The sequence below is a fragment of the Calliphora vicina genome, chromosome 2, assembly GCF_958450345.1.
Source record: "Calliphora vicina chromosome 2, idCalVici1.1, whole genome shotgun sequence".
Taxonomy (NCBI): Eukaryota; Metazoa; Arthropoda; class Insecta; order Diptera; family Calliphoridae; genus Calliphora; species Calliphora vicina.
In genome coordinates this window covers 97446490-97463849 of record NC_088781.1, presented here as the reverse complement: position 1 = coordinate 97463849, position 17360 = coordinate 97446490, and the positions used below count along the sequence as shown (strand labels likewise).

The window sequence follows — 17360 nt, the reverse complement described above, 5'->3', positions numbered from 1 at the left end:
CGTGTTGATGCGAACGAAATTTGAGTAAGTGATGGCAATTTAGCGATTTACCCCTAAGATTGTCTAGCGATTTTGTAAACAATTATGCGGTGCAAAAATAGTTTTGCCGGAGATGGGATTCGACATATTTAAACATGATGTCTACATGCGCAATAAACTTTGAAATAATCATGCAGCATAACTACGAAAGCCTTAAAATCGATTTTAAGTCCATAAAGTTGACTATTATTTTAAATTTCGTACCATAAAACAAATTTCAAATATAATTTAAAATGTTTTATTATTTCAAAAAAATGTTTTTTGTTTTGAACTTTTATGTACAATTTGTTTCAAGGTGTATTCAATAAGGTGAAGTTACGAGCACAGCTGATTATTATTTGTTTATTTATGTTGTGTTTGAAAGTGTCAAAAAGTTGTTTACTGTTTGTTGTTGACATTCACAATATTTAAATTGAAAATTATAAAAAATTGAAAATTGTTTAAAAAAATTTGTGCAGCAAATATCAAAATAAGCAAATATTGGAAATTGTTTGGAGAAAATTCATCAAATTTTTTAGAGATTGACTCCCATTTTAGTCCATGAGATTTGTTTGCCTACTGGATAGCTTTTGCAAACTCCTTAGCAGAATTGCGTTGTGTATTTTGGAAGTGCGAGTGTTTCAAACAGACAGACGGACATAGCTAAATGGTTAGTTTGATAGTTCCACTGGAATCACCAAGCTTTTTGCTCCGGTTCGACGTTTTTAATATTGAATCCAGCAAAAAAACATTTCTAGAGCAAACTACCAATAATTGATTTTGTATTTGTTTGTTTTTTATCATATAAAAACTTCCAGTAATTCATTTAGTTTTTATTTGTTTCTTTTTTATATTTTTCATATGTCACATCTGTTTTGACATTCTCACTCTCTTGACAACTAAGAAATATTGTCTTTGTTGTATTTGTTGCCGAGACGCTCTCACCTGATTAATACGCCTTGATTTGTTTTTATAATTTTTTTGAAATTGCTTCTTTGTATTTACATTCATTGAAAAATATTTTCAATTATTTGAATGTATATGTTGGAAAAAGTTTTGAAGCTTTTTTCAAATAAAAACAAAAGTTCTATTTTAAAATAAAGTCGACTTTAACAAAAATTAACTTTAAAATTTCTTTCATAGTTAGGGCCAAGGTCTTTTAATAAGGTCTGTGCAAGCAATCAGTTGATCGTTTTTTGACCCTTTGTGGTTGCTGTGTTTGTCAAAATTTGAATTTCAAAGTCTGCCTGTAGTTTTCACGTTTGTGTAGTGTTCGGATCAAGAAACACTAGGAATTGACACCACCTTGTAATATGTTCGCTTTATTGTTGTATAGTAAATACGTTGGGCTTGGTCAAGGCGTATTTAAGGGTTTTATAAGTCGAACAATCGACCCTGAACAATTGATTCTGTTATCTCAGAAGTCGATAAAAGTCGACCTTTTAGATTGTTAAAAAAAAATATATATTTAATTGCAATTTGGTATACTTGCATATTTTGTTGTGTATGCTAATATATGTAAATAATAAATAAATGTTTATAAAATAAAGCTTTTTTCTAGCTTTATCATTTTTATTGCTAAACATTATAAAAGACGCGTCAGTAAATATATAAACCATGTATTTTTTACAAAAAATGGTAAAAAGTTGAAGAAAGTCGATTAACTAAAAAGTCGAAAGTTCGAAAAGTCGACTTTTCATAAATTACCAAAAGTCGAAAGTTCGAAAAGTCGATTTTTTAAAAAACGGAAAAAGTCGAAAAGTTGTTTCAGCTATAGAACCCTAGCGTATTTAACAAGGTGAGAAGGCGAATTGAAATAAATACAGTCGAATTCACTTATTTTTTTATATGGTGTTTGACAAAGTAAATTAATTAATTAAGTAGACTCAATAGAACATCTGACTATTTTTTTTTATTCAGTCTGAACTGTCAATTCACTTGTGGTTGTTGTGGCGAAAAATACAACAAGCCCAAAAGCAAAAACAACAACAGGCAACTTTGGCAGCTCAGACCTTAAACCAAAAACAAAATTGCTTGTGGTTCTTGTAAATGTTGTATTTGTTGTAGTACTGTCGCTACTTTATTAATTTACTTTGCTTTGGTGTTTGACATAAATGCGTTCCGGCGAATATTTTTTATATGTGTAGTTTCACATTATCGCGTGCCAAGGCGAATTCATACAAGGTGGTGTCAGTTCTACAAAAACAACGATTGGTCTTAACAAATGTCAAAAAACCAAAATGAAAAATTAAACAAATAAGTATTTAAACTTAATATATTGTAGATAATTGAATAGTGAGGGCTTTAATTATTTATGTAAACAATAATTTTTTTTAATAAGCTTAGAATATGTAGATATTTAAATATAAAAACAAGCTTTGAAAGTTGTTAGAACCCAAAAGCGAAAAAAAAATTATCAGCTGTTTGACTGACTCCACCACTGACTATAAATTCGCCTTGTCGCGTGCTATTTCTATTCTCATTCTCTTTTGAACTTGCCTAAACCTTTTACAACCGCGAAATTAAAAGACAGATAGAAATTTGTCGTTTCCTTTTTTCATTCTTTTTCGTTGTTGATGCGTATGAATACTTGCATTGTCAAATGCATTTAGACATTGATTTGAGGAAAATGATATAAAGCAACAATTGAAAATTGCGAAAAGTGGAAAAGAGATACAAACCTTTGCCAAACAATATGTAGTCAGCCAACTATTGTTAAATGTATTTATAGACGGCAATACTGATTATTAGCACTTTTCAAATTTAAAATATTATTGAAATCATTCGGTATTTCAAAAAATCGTTTGGAAAAAAACATTTACCCCCGTATTCATAATAAAAATTAAAATTTAAACAATGTTTTAAAGCTAATTTTCCATACAAAATTTGACTTTAAAACATTTTTTAAATTTAAAATTTGTTTATGAATACGACCTTTATTGTTTACACGATAGTATTACAAATATTTTATTTCTTTGTTGATTGATATTTTTCTGAAAACTTTATTTTTAATTTATATTTTCTTGACATTTTTGTTTGCCATTTTGTTTTATTTGTATATCCGATTCACATTAAAATAAAAAGTTTTTGAATTGTTTTAAACAAATTTTGAAAACCGACCGTAAATCAAAAAAATCATTCGTATTTTTTTGAAAATCTAATACAAATTTTGTTTAGACAATGAAATTGTGTTATTATACTTAAATTTTTGACAAGTGGTTTTGTTTCGCTAAACTAAATTAGGGTCGACTGAGACATTTAATAAATTTAAATAAAATTTGATTTTTAACTATCTTTTAATAAAAATTAGTTAAAATAAACACAAAATCCAAAAATTTTAATATTAATTAGCATTTGGTTACCTTAATTTTTTTAAGTCGATATTTTTTTTGCTAAATATGATATATGAGTGGACCATTTATCGAAATAATCGAAAATCTGGGCTTCTATATTAAAGTAACGATTTATTTATTTTGTTTATTTTTTTGAAATAGGTTTCATATATACAGAAGTCATGCCACCTAATTTTAAGGCAATTGGTGTAGGATATCATATGGTCGAGCTTGACCGACTATACTTTCTTACTTGTTTTTTTTTTTTTTGCTTTTGGAAATAGCCACTTTCGAAATCTTAACATATATAGACAATTATAAATTAGTACCCATAGAATTGTAGTTTAGTGAAATAGGCCCCAGATGTCAGAAGAAGCTATGTTCTCTTTCAGTAAAATTTTTAAATAATAAAGCTATAATTTTAAAAGGTGAAAGGAGAAATTGCAGCAGCAATAGCGGCATAAGCGCTTAAGAAATTTGGATTAATAAATCGTGCAATGATCTTCTGTATCAAAAATAAATCTGATGTTTTTGAGAAGACACAAGAATATGAAGCTTTGGTATGTTTGCAATGTTTTCTGAATCTAAAATTTCAACACTTACCATTGACCAAGGAAGAGAATATCTGTCATCCAAACAATTAAGTTGGTACAAGAGTAAAGGTTTTCGATAAGGTAAGATCAATGCTAACAGAATCAGGTGTGCCAAATTATTTGTGGAATGAAATTGCCTTATCTGCTGTATATATTATTAATAGAAGTCCTACCAGAGCAATTGAACAATATGCTAATTCTGCAGAATTGTGGTATGGGGATAAAATTAATCTTCAAAAAATAAGAACATTTGGTTGTAAGGCCTATTCTTGGATACCTGATGCTAAACGAAAGAAACTTGATCCAAAAAGCAAGAAAATGGTAATGGTTGGTTATGCTCCAAATGGATTTCGGATGTAAAATTTGAAGAGTCTTGTTATCCTTTCAAGTCCGAGTTAAAATCTGAATAATTCCAAATAATATAAGAAATCAAGCAGCCACGATCAAGAGGGGAAAGAAGAAGAATACATTGATGTGTCTGATTCTTTTCAAAATAATGATGTTTCTTCGACAATAGAACCTATGCCTGTACCTAACGTAATTGAAAATAATGTACCTCAAACTTATGAAGACATTTTTAATAGATCAGATACAAAACAATGGGAGAAAGCTGTTGAAGATGAATTAAATTCAATGAAGCTAAATCATGTTTGGGAAGTAGTCAAAGCTCCTCCTAACAAAAAGCAGTTGAAATCAAGATGGGTGTTTCGAATAAAAGAAATCCGACAAAATATAAAGCTAGATTGGTTGTCAAAGGTTTTCTCCAAAAATACGGCACGACTACTGTGATACATACATGTTGTAAAATGTAAAATTAAATTGAAAGTATTAATAAGTTGAAAGCTAACCTAACACAGACATTTGAAATGTCAGATTATGGTCCGTTAAAATATTTTCTTGGAATGAAAGTAACGTTTGAAAATGGAACTTTAAAACTGTCACAGAATTCGAGTATAAAGAAAATATTAGAAAAATTAGGAATGTCTGAATGCAATTCAGTGAAGTCTCCAATGGAAGCCACATCGTCGTCAGAAGCTGAATAGGTAGCTCTTAGCTTAGCAACCACAGAAGCAATTTGGTTAACCCCCAGTTTCTCAATCTCTGGTTATTTTTTATCGTGACGATAAACTGACAGTTCTCATACAAAAAAATGTTAATTGGAGGTTTATCGTTACGAAAAACGATAACCAGATATTGAGAAAATGGGGGTTAACCAAATTGCTTCTGTGGTTGCTTCACAAAGAAATATATGACAATTATCAAATTAAAATTTATGAAGACAATAGTGGTTGTATAGGAATGGCAACTAATTTAGAAACCAAACACGTAAAACATATTGATATAAAACACCATTTTATTCGAGATAATATTGCAAGTGGAATAATTATTCTTATACCAATTTTTACCGTTGGCGGATATTTTTTTTTATTAAACCAGCTTGGACTAGTAGATTGAGAGGGGGTGTTGAAATATGTTTTCTCTCGTACTAGTTTTTGTTTTTTATGTTTTTCATGTAATTGAAAATTTTGTCATTCTGAAAAAATATTTGAACCCAATAAACGTTTTTAATTTTTGTTGTCTTAAAAACTGAAATACTCTGCCGTTATTTGTGCATTTTACAAGAACCCTTTCTGAGTAGAAAGAAGACAAGATGGGATGAGCATCGAAGTATTCTATTTGAACTCCTTCTCCAACCCCCCTTGATAAATGATATTGTTTATATTGTAAGGGCTGTGAATAGACTCTATAACTGAAGCTACTGCGAACACTTGTGCTTCCTCCGTAAGAAGAGGCAATGGGCGTCCACCATGGGACGAGATGTCGCAGACTCTTCAATGAGGCTAAGAGACTGGTCAACCTATAAGTCATCATTGAATAAACTTAAAAATCTGGTCAGTGCTCATGGAAATTCATTTTCTGGGAAGCCTTCCAGTTAATACGGCATATGATCGGATCTCATCCTCAATTGAGATAAACGAGGATTAGGTACTTTGGGCCATTCAGAGCTTTGATCCACATAAATCTCCAGGCCCAGATGGTATCATACCGGCTGACCTGCAAAACAACGCAGAATTAATTACACCATGGCTGATGACAATCTTTCAAGCCTGTCTTTCATGGTTCTACATATCCAATAGGTGGACCGAGTGCAATGTGACTTTCATCCCGAAGGGTGGTAAGGCTTCACATACTAAGTCAAAGGACTTCAGACCGATAAGTCTATCATCCTTTCAGCTAAAAAGTCTGGAGAGAATTATAGACACTCATATTAGAATGTCAGTTGATCAAGGATTATTATCTACCTCTCAACATGCCTACACCAAGGACAAATCAGTTGAGACGGCACTTCACTCGCTAGTGCGGTATATCGTGGCCTTTCTTCAATAATGTGAAATCTCCAACCATAATATCAGCCTTAGATTCCCTAGGACTCGATTAATCCGTAGTTAGATTCATTAGGTACCTTCTGGGTACATGGACACAGAGATAATGAAGGCAATTGTATTGCTGATTACTTGGCGGAAATGGGAGCCTCGATGTCGGAAGGTGAAATAGACTTCCTTTGTTAAATTCAGTTGTCAACTTGCAAGCAACGAATACATAATATATATTACGAACTTGCCCAAACAAGGTGGGGTAATGAATCCACCCATGCTATTACGAGGATGATATGGACTGCGTTGGACTGTAAACGCACGTCGTATATACTTTGATTACAATGAATACGACTTAGCGATATGATGATCTCCGGGCATTGCAATTTCGGTTCCCATGCTGCAAGACTTGGGCTACCTTATCACGACTTCTGCAGAATTTGTCAGAATGAGGAGGAGGGAGAGACTATCCACACTTCTTTTGTAATTGTCCGGCACTGGGTGATCTACGTGCCAGGCTTTTAGGTGAGTGATCCTCTCCGGGTTATCCGTGAAAGAACTAAGGTGCATAGACGCTGCGAACATGCAAATTGCATCTCATAGTGACCCAGCAACTGTCCCATGATGGTCTGCGTTAGTTGAATTATTAACTTCTCCTGCTACTCCTCCAATTTCTACCAATACTTTTCTATTGCAAACTTCACTCTGAGTCAATCAATAGATTTCCCTTTCCTTTACTTCTATTTCTATTTTCTCTTCAGGTACCACAACGGGAACGATGATTGGACCCAAGTGAGTTGTACGAGACTAAGGTTGCCTGATTACAACTTACATTTTTATAGTCGACTTTTCGATCTTTTTAATTTTTTAACAGTCCACTTTGCTATTTATGAATTATTCGACTTTTATTATATTTTAATGTATAAAATAGATTTATTGATGAAAATAATTGAAGTTTTACATCAGAAACCATAATTAAAATATCTACTAAGGTCGATTTTTTTAATTTTTATCTATTCTTAAATTAGCAAACGCGTAATGTCGACTATTCAAAAAATCGACGAAAGTCGAAGAGTTAATTTTTGTGTCAACTATAGAACCATGTGTTGGAGAGTACATACATATTAGGGTTGTCATTCGAATAATCGAGCCATTCAAATTAAGAAAATATATTTTATTTCAACTTGTATTAGACATGAATTAACAAAAATTTAATAATTCACGGGTGGAATGAAGATAAAGAATTCGATTTTGAGAAAGGATTTATATAAAATAGATTTATTGATGAAAATAATTGAAGTTTTACATCATAAACCATAATTAAAATATCTACTAATGTCGATTTTTTTAATTTTTATCTATTCATAAATTAGCAAACGCGTAATGTCGACTATTCAAAAAATCGACGAAAGTCGAAGAGTTAATTTTTGTTTCAACTATAGAACCATGTGTTGGAGAGTACATACATATTAGGTTTGTCATTCGAATAATCGAGCCATTCAAATGAAGAAAATATATTTTATTTCAACTTGTATTAGACATGAATTAACAAAAATTTAATCATTCACGGGTGGAATGAAGATAATGAATGTCTTATTTTTTTTAATTCCGAATTTTAATGAATTAATCTTGCGACCTGTACGCAATTTTGAAGATATTTCGATCAAATTTGGTACATATTATTTTTTAGACCAAGCCTATTGAAACTGGCTGAAATCGGTCCATTATATCACCTAGACCCCATACAAACGTCCTCCCGAAATTGGACTTTATCGGTCATAAATGCATAATTTATATATGTATCTCAACAAATTTCACTCCAAATAAGTTATATATACGAAAAGCATTTCACCAAATTTTGTTACGATCGGTCCATAATTAGTCATAGCTCCCATATAGACCCGCTTCCAAAAAACACTTTAATGTACATAAATCTTTTAAGAATTTTGGTATACACACAAAATTCACCATAAATAACTTTCATATAGACATAAATCACACGACCTAATTTTATGGTGATCGGTCCATAATTGGTCATAGCTCCCATATAAGGCCCACTTCCGAAAATCACTCACGAATAAAAATTATTGATATTTTAAATGAAAAATGGTTTTGCTCATTTACTTGGTGTAGGTCTTGACCGACAATACTTGCTTACTTGCTTTAAGTCAATCAATACAATTTAAATCGCGAGGCAAATTCAATAAGGTAAATGCGTCGAGTAACAAATGCAACACTTTGTTATTGTATAATGTACAATCAATGTCAAAAAAGGTATCGATTTAAAAAGAAACAATTATTAATTTACAGTCGTAATTCAGCTCTGGGTGGAGAAAGAGCTCGCGCGTCATTGTCATTATCGCTTAAGGGCAATCAGGCCGTCCCTTTTTCGCTGCCTTCGAGAGTTTTGCGGCTCACTCTCGCATTGGATAATGTTTGGCGTCGTCTAACTGTACCGTGTTACAGTTTCTCGAAGTTTGCATTGTCCACATGCAATCGTTTTTGGTTTTCATAACCTAACTTTTTAATAAATGATTTAAAGTTCCAGCTTCCTATATAAAGATATAGGTCGACTGGGAACTAAAATCAACGTGGGATAACCTGGCAATTTGAGAGTTTTCAACTCCGCCAACCAAATTTAAATTTCAAAAAATATTAATTTATTACTTTTGTTTTGTTTAAAATTGTGTATCGATATTTTTGAATCATTTATATAAAATTTCTTTACTAAATTCATTTTAATTTGCTACTTGTTTTTAATTTTCGTAACAATCATGCAGGGTGCAACGCAGTGGTATGGGGTTGTTTTCAGCTGCTGGAGTTGGCACATTGCTCAAAATTAATTAAATAATGGATGAATTTATTTATAGAGAATCTTGGAAAGAGTAATGCTTCCAAATGCTGAGGATAATATTCCGCTTCGATAAGCTATTCAGCACGATAATGACCCCAAGCACTCTTCACATGTTGTTAAATTGTGGTTAGCACAAGAAAGAGTTTCGGTAATGGAATGGCCACCACAATTACCAGATCTAAACCTGATTGAGAACCTTTAGGAAATCGTTAATCAAAGAATCGATGCCGAAAATTGCACTAATTCAGATATTATGTTTCAAGGATTGGTAGATGCTTGGAACGCTATTCCAGCAAATTTTATTGTCAATTTGATAGCTTCACTGCCTTGCCGATGTAGGAAATATTACAAGCACATGAATATTTTTGTTTACCTTTAAAACTAACTTTAAAACTTTTGTAAAATTCTGTTGCTAGTTGCATACGTTTTGATCACCACTGTATATCGTCACGTTAAAAAATAACCAGAGATTGAGAAAATGGGAGAAATCTTTCTATCCGATTTTTAACGTTACTATTTTTTAAATAGCCAATTCTGAATAGAAATACAATATTTAATAAAAAATTTTATGAATCTTTGAAAGATGCAAATACCTAGTTCTTCATTATGAAACTTCACAAAAACCCATCCATATATTAATGATATTTAATTAAATTGGAAAAGGTTATTTTCAACAATTCAAAAACGCAATGAAGTATTCCACTAGGCGCACAATCCTCACTAATTTTCGCTGTAGCACCGTTTAATTTGTAGATCGTAAGCTATATTAATATTAATTTTAATTTTTGCACAAACCTATTCCTTTGGGATATTTTCAACAATTCAAAAACGCAATGAAGTATTCCACTAGGCGCACAATCCTCACTAATTTTCGCTGTAGCACCGTTTAATTTGTAGATCGTAAGCTATATTAATATTAATTTTAATTTTTGCACAAACAAAGAGAGAGGCGATAAGAGAAAAGTGCAACCAACACATTCACAATTATTTATTAAAACGAGTTGATAAAAAATTCGTATTTTTTTAACTCAACCAACTCAACATGAAACCATCGATATAACAGACGTTATTTGCTAGTCATAGGATTTGGACGGCAAATAATTTATAAACGAATTAAATAAATTTTTTACTTTGAAAGTAGATATTTTAATAGAAAGTGTAGTAATATGTCTGCCGTTACAAAAGGTAAATTCAAGATATTATTTGTTTTTAATTAAGAATAAATTGTAATATTCATCAAATAATTTTGTGCAGAGTTGTTGATGACGTTTAATGTTTATTTTGTTTTAAATTATTTGTACTTTGGACTTTTGCCTCTCTGTTCATATGTATAATAGATGGATGTGTATGTGTGTAATGTTATTTTGTTTGTTTTTTAATTTTCTTATCTTTATACACTTTGTCAGTTTTTGCCATCTCATTTTCACCGGTTGCACACAGAGCAGAGAGACAAATGAACTTTGAACAATGTTTTGAGATTGTTTTTTTCCATTCCACTGTGTATGAATGTGGGACAAATTAAAATAAACTTGAATGTTGTTATTGTTTTTGTTATTATTATGTATTAAATTTTTGTTTGAATTAATTACAAACATCGATGTCTATAAATAGGTACATACATATATTTATTAATTTATTTCAATGACATTTTATTTCTTTTAAGGAGTTTACATTGTTGCCGCTAAGCGCACAGCTTTCGGCACATTCGGAGGGGCTTTGAAGAATATCAATCAAACTCAATTGCAGACCACAGCTGCCAAAGCAGCTATTGCTGCTTCAGGCTTGAGTCCTGAGCAAGTTGACACTGTTGTCATTGGACACATTATGTCAGTAAGTATATACCCAGAACCTGTTTTGGGAATCGTTATTTAATTTTATACAATTTATATATTTAATGATGCATTTGCTACACAAACTTTAGTATAATTAACTTCGTTAAAGTTGCATATGTACATACATATGTGTGTATGTCGTTTTTCACCTCGATTTTGTTATTCAATAACTTACAAACCTACCTATCGTGAAGGCAAGGACCTAGGGTATGAAATTTTCTCTCTTAATCAGAAATTTTTGTTACAGATATAGTTATGGCTAACAGTTAACATAGTATGTACAAAAATTAACAAAATAGGTTGAACAGATAAAAGTTTTTGATACATATTTATTAGAGTATCCAAAAAACCGAAAAATTTCAAAACCGCGGTTTTGTGATAATTTATTAAATATCAAGTGTTATAGAAACAAAATCAGTTGATAATGTAGGAAAAGCTATACAAATTTAAAATTCAAACTTGACGGGTGTTCAAGAGTATAAAGGAAAATTGGTACATTTTCTTTTAATGGTATTTTTTTAATATATTAAATTAGTTTGCTTATATACATTAAAGTTGGCTAATATGCTTCTCAGTAAAGAAACAATAATCAAGAATAGGGTGCTCAATGGTATTATGATACCAAAAAAGGAAAACTAAACCAAACTAAGGAGTACTTTTTCGTTTTCCAAAATGGTACTTTTTGGATTTTCTATAATATTGAACATATAATCAGAAAATTACTTTAATTTCAAACTTGACGGGGGTTCAATTGTGGAAAATTGGTACTTTATCTTCTAACTTTTTATTATATTAAATTATTTTACTTATGTACATAATAGTTGGCTATATTACTATTGTAATAGTACTTTTGGAATATTTTATAGTAATAAACCTAAAAATTAGACACACATGAATGAGTTAGAATTCGCAAAAGGTGACTTTAGTGGTACATTTCTTTTCATTTTCAATAATAATGGGCCCAGAAATATGAAATTAGGCATTCATGATGCTGATTGGGAATACAAAATGTGGGTCTTTATGGTACTTTTTAAATTCTAATAATACGTTTCGAATGAGCTAGAATCCACATTACAATGAACCAAATAAGCTTGAAACTAGTGGCATGTTATCCTGAATTATTATTAATTCACAAAGGGAGACTAATAGTACTATTTATTTCTTCTAATTGGGGTGGCGAAGAGCACTGGGTCAGCCAGTACTCCATACTTTTATTGGATATTTGAAAATAACTAAGTCTTTGTTAAAAACACTTTAGATTCTTTTTTATTAAATTGAATAAATAAACAGTCATTTGAATTTTAATTGTCAGGAAATACTTAGATGAATCTTTGGATGAAAAAGTTTGTTTTTCATTTCTAAATTTTGAATTTTTCTACTGAAAATAAATTAAAAGTAAGAACCGAAGAATAATTGTAGGTTTCGGTTTTAGGCCTTGAAAAATCGCGGTTTCGGTTTCGGTTTCGATTAAAACCGAATACGAAACTCTTATATTTATGAACTTGGTTCGTAATAACCACTACATATATTTTGTTCCCGATAACATTTAAAATATTCTGTAATGGCTACTTATACCTTATGATATTCTTAACCGATATGAATATCCACAAAAGCCTTAAAGTCGAAACCCATAAAGTCGACTAATATTTTAAATTTCGTACCACAAAACAAATATGAAACCGAATTTAAAATATTGTTTTATTATTTTAAAATAAGCTTTCTGTTTGTAGTTAGGCTTTTATATGTAGTTAGGCTGTTTGATTTTCAATATTTTTAAATTTATTTTTACATTCATTGAAAAATATTTTAAATTTGAATGTATTTCTGGAACATTTTTTTTAAAGATTTTTTTAAAATATTTCTTATGGTTTTATTTAAAAATAAAGTCAACTTAACTTTAATATTTCTTTTGTGGTAAAGTAAAATAATTTAAAAAATTTTAATCAAGTTTAAAAATCACAGACATTTAAAATGATAATCCTTAATACGTCTAAATACAAAAACAAAAATCTTATCAATTTAAAAATTTTATCATTATCACAAAAAATTATGTCAATACGGTACATACATACAAACTCTATAAAAATATAGAGTTAACGAAATCTAATTTTACACCGGTACGATTTTTTCCATACATATCAGAAATTAAATTTAGGTTATCTGACATGAGCGTTTTTTCTAATTTTGTGTTTCTAACAATTTTAGCAAACAAAAATTAAATCCCAGCGAACATGTACACGTTAATATCAAATTAATCGTACTGTTAAGTTAAACTCTAAACTATGAGAACCATTCACCAACCAACTATGACGTTTTTCAATTTCTATATATATATAGATATATATATATATTTTCATGATTTTTTTTGAAAAATATTTTTCCCGAAATAAAATATTGGATAATGCTGCTCAGTTAAATCTAGATTATAAAATGGATAATCTTTAATCTCTAAAACATTTGGTCGGGTTTTTTGACTTAACGATCAGCGATTAAATTAAAATAATTCTATGAGCGCATTAGAGTTTTTCACGGGAATTCCCGGGACGAGAAATCCCGGGAATTCCGCAAAATTTTCAATCCCGGGAAATTGTGAGAGAATTCCCGGGAATTATTTTCCTTAGTTTTATTACTTGATAAAAGAAGCTTAAAGCTTCAACCCAAATAAACCAATAACAAGTTCATTACTAAAAATATTCCAAAAACTCATGAATGTTCACGGCTCTATTTTGCTTTTTCACAAAGAGTAAAACTAAAATTTTTGGAATAAAACCACGCTCCGTGGAATTGAATTTTGTTTAATATTATTGTGTTCTCATCAAGATTTAACTAACATCTTTACTTAACTATAGATTTAATAAGCAACACAGTGCAATTCAAAATTAAAAAAAAATAAAATATTTATTTTTTGCGAATTAACATTAATTGGAATCTAACGAAGGTAGAACAAAATCTAATGGAAATTGCAGCCACTCCGATACAAATGACAAATGGTGACAAGTTTTTATATAACCTAAATTATAAATCGTGTCAGTTTACCTCTTTATATTAAATTTTTATTGGATTTTTTTTATTTGTATCCAATTACATTTTAAAACCAAAGACATTTTTTAGATTTTTAACGAAGTCTTAAAATTGCATAATTTGTTCTAGGCGGTAATTCCCGGGATCCCGGAAAATTTCAAAATGAATCCCGATTTTCCGGGAAATGAAAAAGTGTGGGAAAAGAAAAACTCTAGAACGCACAGGCATCAAATTCGCACGAAAGTTAAAACTAAGCCATATTTGAGGCAATAAGTACAAAAGTGGCCTAACCGACAAAACATGGAAATGCCAATAAATTTAAACTGCTCTCAATTGACATTTTCCAGTATTTTAACATTTTGTGGGTTCGGCAACTTTTGCTCTAAACCCCTCATTTAGATTCTATAGAAAAACAAAAAATTTCACTTTCAAATAAAAATGTTTAAGTAAAGAAATAAAAATGTGTAAATAAAAGAAATTTACATTATTTCATGTATAATTGTACGAGTAGTAAATAAATATTTCCTTCATAAGCTTTGTTTTTAAAAAAATGTAAGTTGAACCTTAAAGTATGTGAAGTGAAGCAGAACGTTTTTACGAAAACTGAAGAAGCAAAACCAAAACGTTACGACTTAGAAAATACGATTATTTTCACTTTCGTACAAATTCTTTTTTTTGTTTTATTTTGAGTTTTGGAATACTGCAAAGTTCAAGTATCCAAAAACATCAAAGTGTGTTAACGTTAGATTAGATTTATTTTGAGATTATCTAATCTGATTATTAGTTGGCATTTGTTCTTCAGAATAACATATAAAACTTATCCCGATACTGATTTGTACCGATTTCCATAAAATTTTGCAATATAATTCAAAAATGTTCAGCGCCATTTGGAAAGGGTAGCAAATTGTATCGAATTATATTCGAAATGCCGACATTTAGTTTGAGAATAAGGTTTACATGAACAGACGGACTGACATCGTTAAGTCCACTCAGAAAGTGATTTTGAGTCGAACGGTATACTTTAAGGTGGATGTTAGACCATAATGCAAACGTATAATACTCTCCACTATGGTGGTATAGGGTATTGGGTCATGAAATAATTTTTTATACAATATTTATTTGCTTAGATTTCTTATTGACCTAATTTTATTTTTAATTTGTCAAACAGTCATCATCTACAGATGGTACATACATGCCTCGTCATGTCTCCCTCGGTTGCGGTGTGCCAGTCGAAAAACCTGCTCTTGGTGTTAACCGCTTGTGTGGTTCCGGTTTCCAATCTATCGTCAACGGTGCTCAAGATATAATTATGGGTAGTGCCAAAGTATCTCTCACTGGTGGTGTAGAGAATATGTCCCAAGCTCCATTTATTGCACGCAATATTCGATTTGGTACATCCTTGGGTACCAACTACAATTTGGAGGATTCATTGTGGGCTGGTCTTACAGATACCTATTGCAAATTGCCCATGGCTTTAACTGCTGAAAACTTGGCCGATCAATATAAAATTTCTCGTGAACGTGTTGATGAATTCTCTTTGCTCTCACAAAAGAACTGGGAGAAGGGTCTGAATGAAGGAGCTTTCAAATCGGAAATCACACCTATTAAATTGAAGGTGAAAGGCAAGGAGGTTGATTTTGTTGTTGATGAACATCCTAGACCAAAGACTACACTCGAAGGTTTGGCTAAATTGTCACCTTTGTTCAAAAAGAACGGTGTCGTTACTGCTGGTACCGCTTCGGTAAGTCGATATAATCAATGATCGTGTATGTAACAATAAAATATAACATTTCTTCTCTAGGGTATTTGTGATGGTGCTTCATCTGTTGTTATTGCTTCAGAGGCTGCACTTAAGGAATATAACTTGAAACCTTTGGCCCGTTTAGTAGGCTACTCATATGTTGGTTGCCCACCAGAAATTATGGGCATTGGTCCTGTATCTGCCATTCAAAATGTTTTGAAAGTCAGTGGTCTTAAGATGGAAGATATCGATTTGTTTGAAATTAACGAAGCCTTCGCCGCCCAAACACTTGCCTGTGCTGATGCTCTTGGCTTAGATATGAATAAATTGAATGTCAATGGTGGTGCCATTGCTTTGGGTCATCCTTTGGGTGCCAGTGGTAATCGTATTATTGGTCACTTAACCCATGAGTTGCAGTAAGTATTTTATAGAAATTGTCACACTCTTGCGAGTGAATGAAGAAACTAATGTATGTAAATCTTGTTATTTTCTAGACGTAAGAAGCTCAAGTACGCCATCGGTTCAGCTTGTATTGGCGGTGGTCAAGGTATTGCTTTGTTGATTGAATCCTGTTAAATAGTAATCTAAGTTTTTGTTAAAATGATTTTGCATTTATAAAACCTTAAAGGTCCAAACAAAAAACAAAACCATTAGTATAAGTTTATTTAAATGTCTGTTAATACATAGTATCTTTTTTATAATTAAATTTTTAATACATTCTGAAAATATACATATGATATACACAAACAGACTCTTTAAGCATTCGTTTTACTACATAGTACATAGTTTTACTACGAATCTCAATGGGATTAGTTTTGCATGAACTCAACTACAATTCGAATTATGATTATGAATGCCATAATCACAAATAAGAAAATTACGATAAATTTTACTCGATATCGAATGTGGTAATTCGGCCCCTGCTTTAAGAGTGGCTGTCCACGGAACCTACTATGAATTTTATATTTAACATGCGTTGAGTTAAGTATAGTATTAATTCTCAATTTCTTGCAAAATATCCACATTAGTAGAGTTTTCTTCTGCGATCTCATCAGTTTTTTGAATATTTTCATCGTATAGACATTTTCCAATCTTCGCCTTTCTTTCGATAAGATTATTATTAATCGTTTGTAATAGTTTCACCTTAAAAGCATTAAATTCTTTGTTATCCGTAAAACCAATTTCTTGCTTTAAAACAATGCATCTTAAGCGCAATAAATAGTTTCTCCAACGTCTATGGAGGATGTAAGCTATAACTCCCATTGTTATTATAAGAATTGGAAAACTATTTGAAATTTCGATTTGCTCATGTGAAATATCGTATAAATCTGGCAAACGTATTCGTTTAAAAAGCAATGACATGGTACGTTTGCATTCTCCCAGCCATAATAGTGGCAAAAAACATATAACAAGGACGTACAGGCAATCAACTATTGTCTGTGTTTGAACCAGAAATACTTCGTATGCGTTCATTCCGTTGAAGATTTTAAAAATAAATTTAATGTACTATTATTTTATTATACAAATGATTAATGCCAAAATTTAGTTAACCCATATAAGTATGAAAATATTAAAATTAATATAAGCAATATTA

At 30.9% G+C, this 17360-nt stretch overlaps 1 protein-coding gene across 1 annotated transcript; it reads left to right on the top strand.

The window, feature by feature from the left end:
• Nucleotides 1–10219: 10219 nt before the first annotated feature.
• Nucleotides 10220–16517, top strand: yip2 (yippee interacting protein 2). The gene is made up of 5 exons (XM_065499599.1): nt 10220–10357; nt 10836–11002; nt 15194–15766; nt 15827–16182; nt 16261–16517. Exons 1-5 carry the CDS (start codon nt 10339–10341, stop codon nt 16340–16342), a joined length of 1197 nt encoding a protein of 398 aa, XP_065355671.1. The 5' UTR covers nt 10220–10338; the 3' UTR covers nt 16343–16517.
• The last annotated feature ends 843 nt before the right edge of the window (nt 16518–17360 follow it).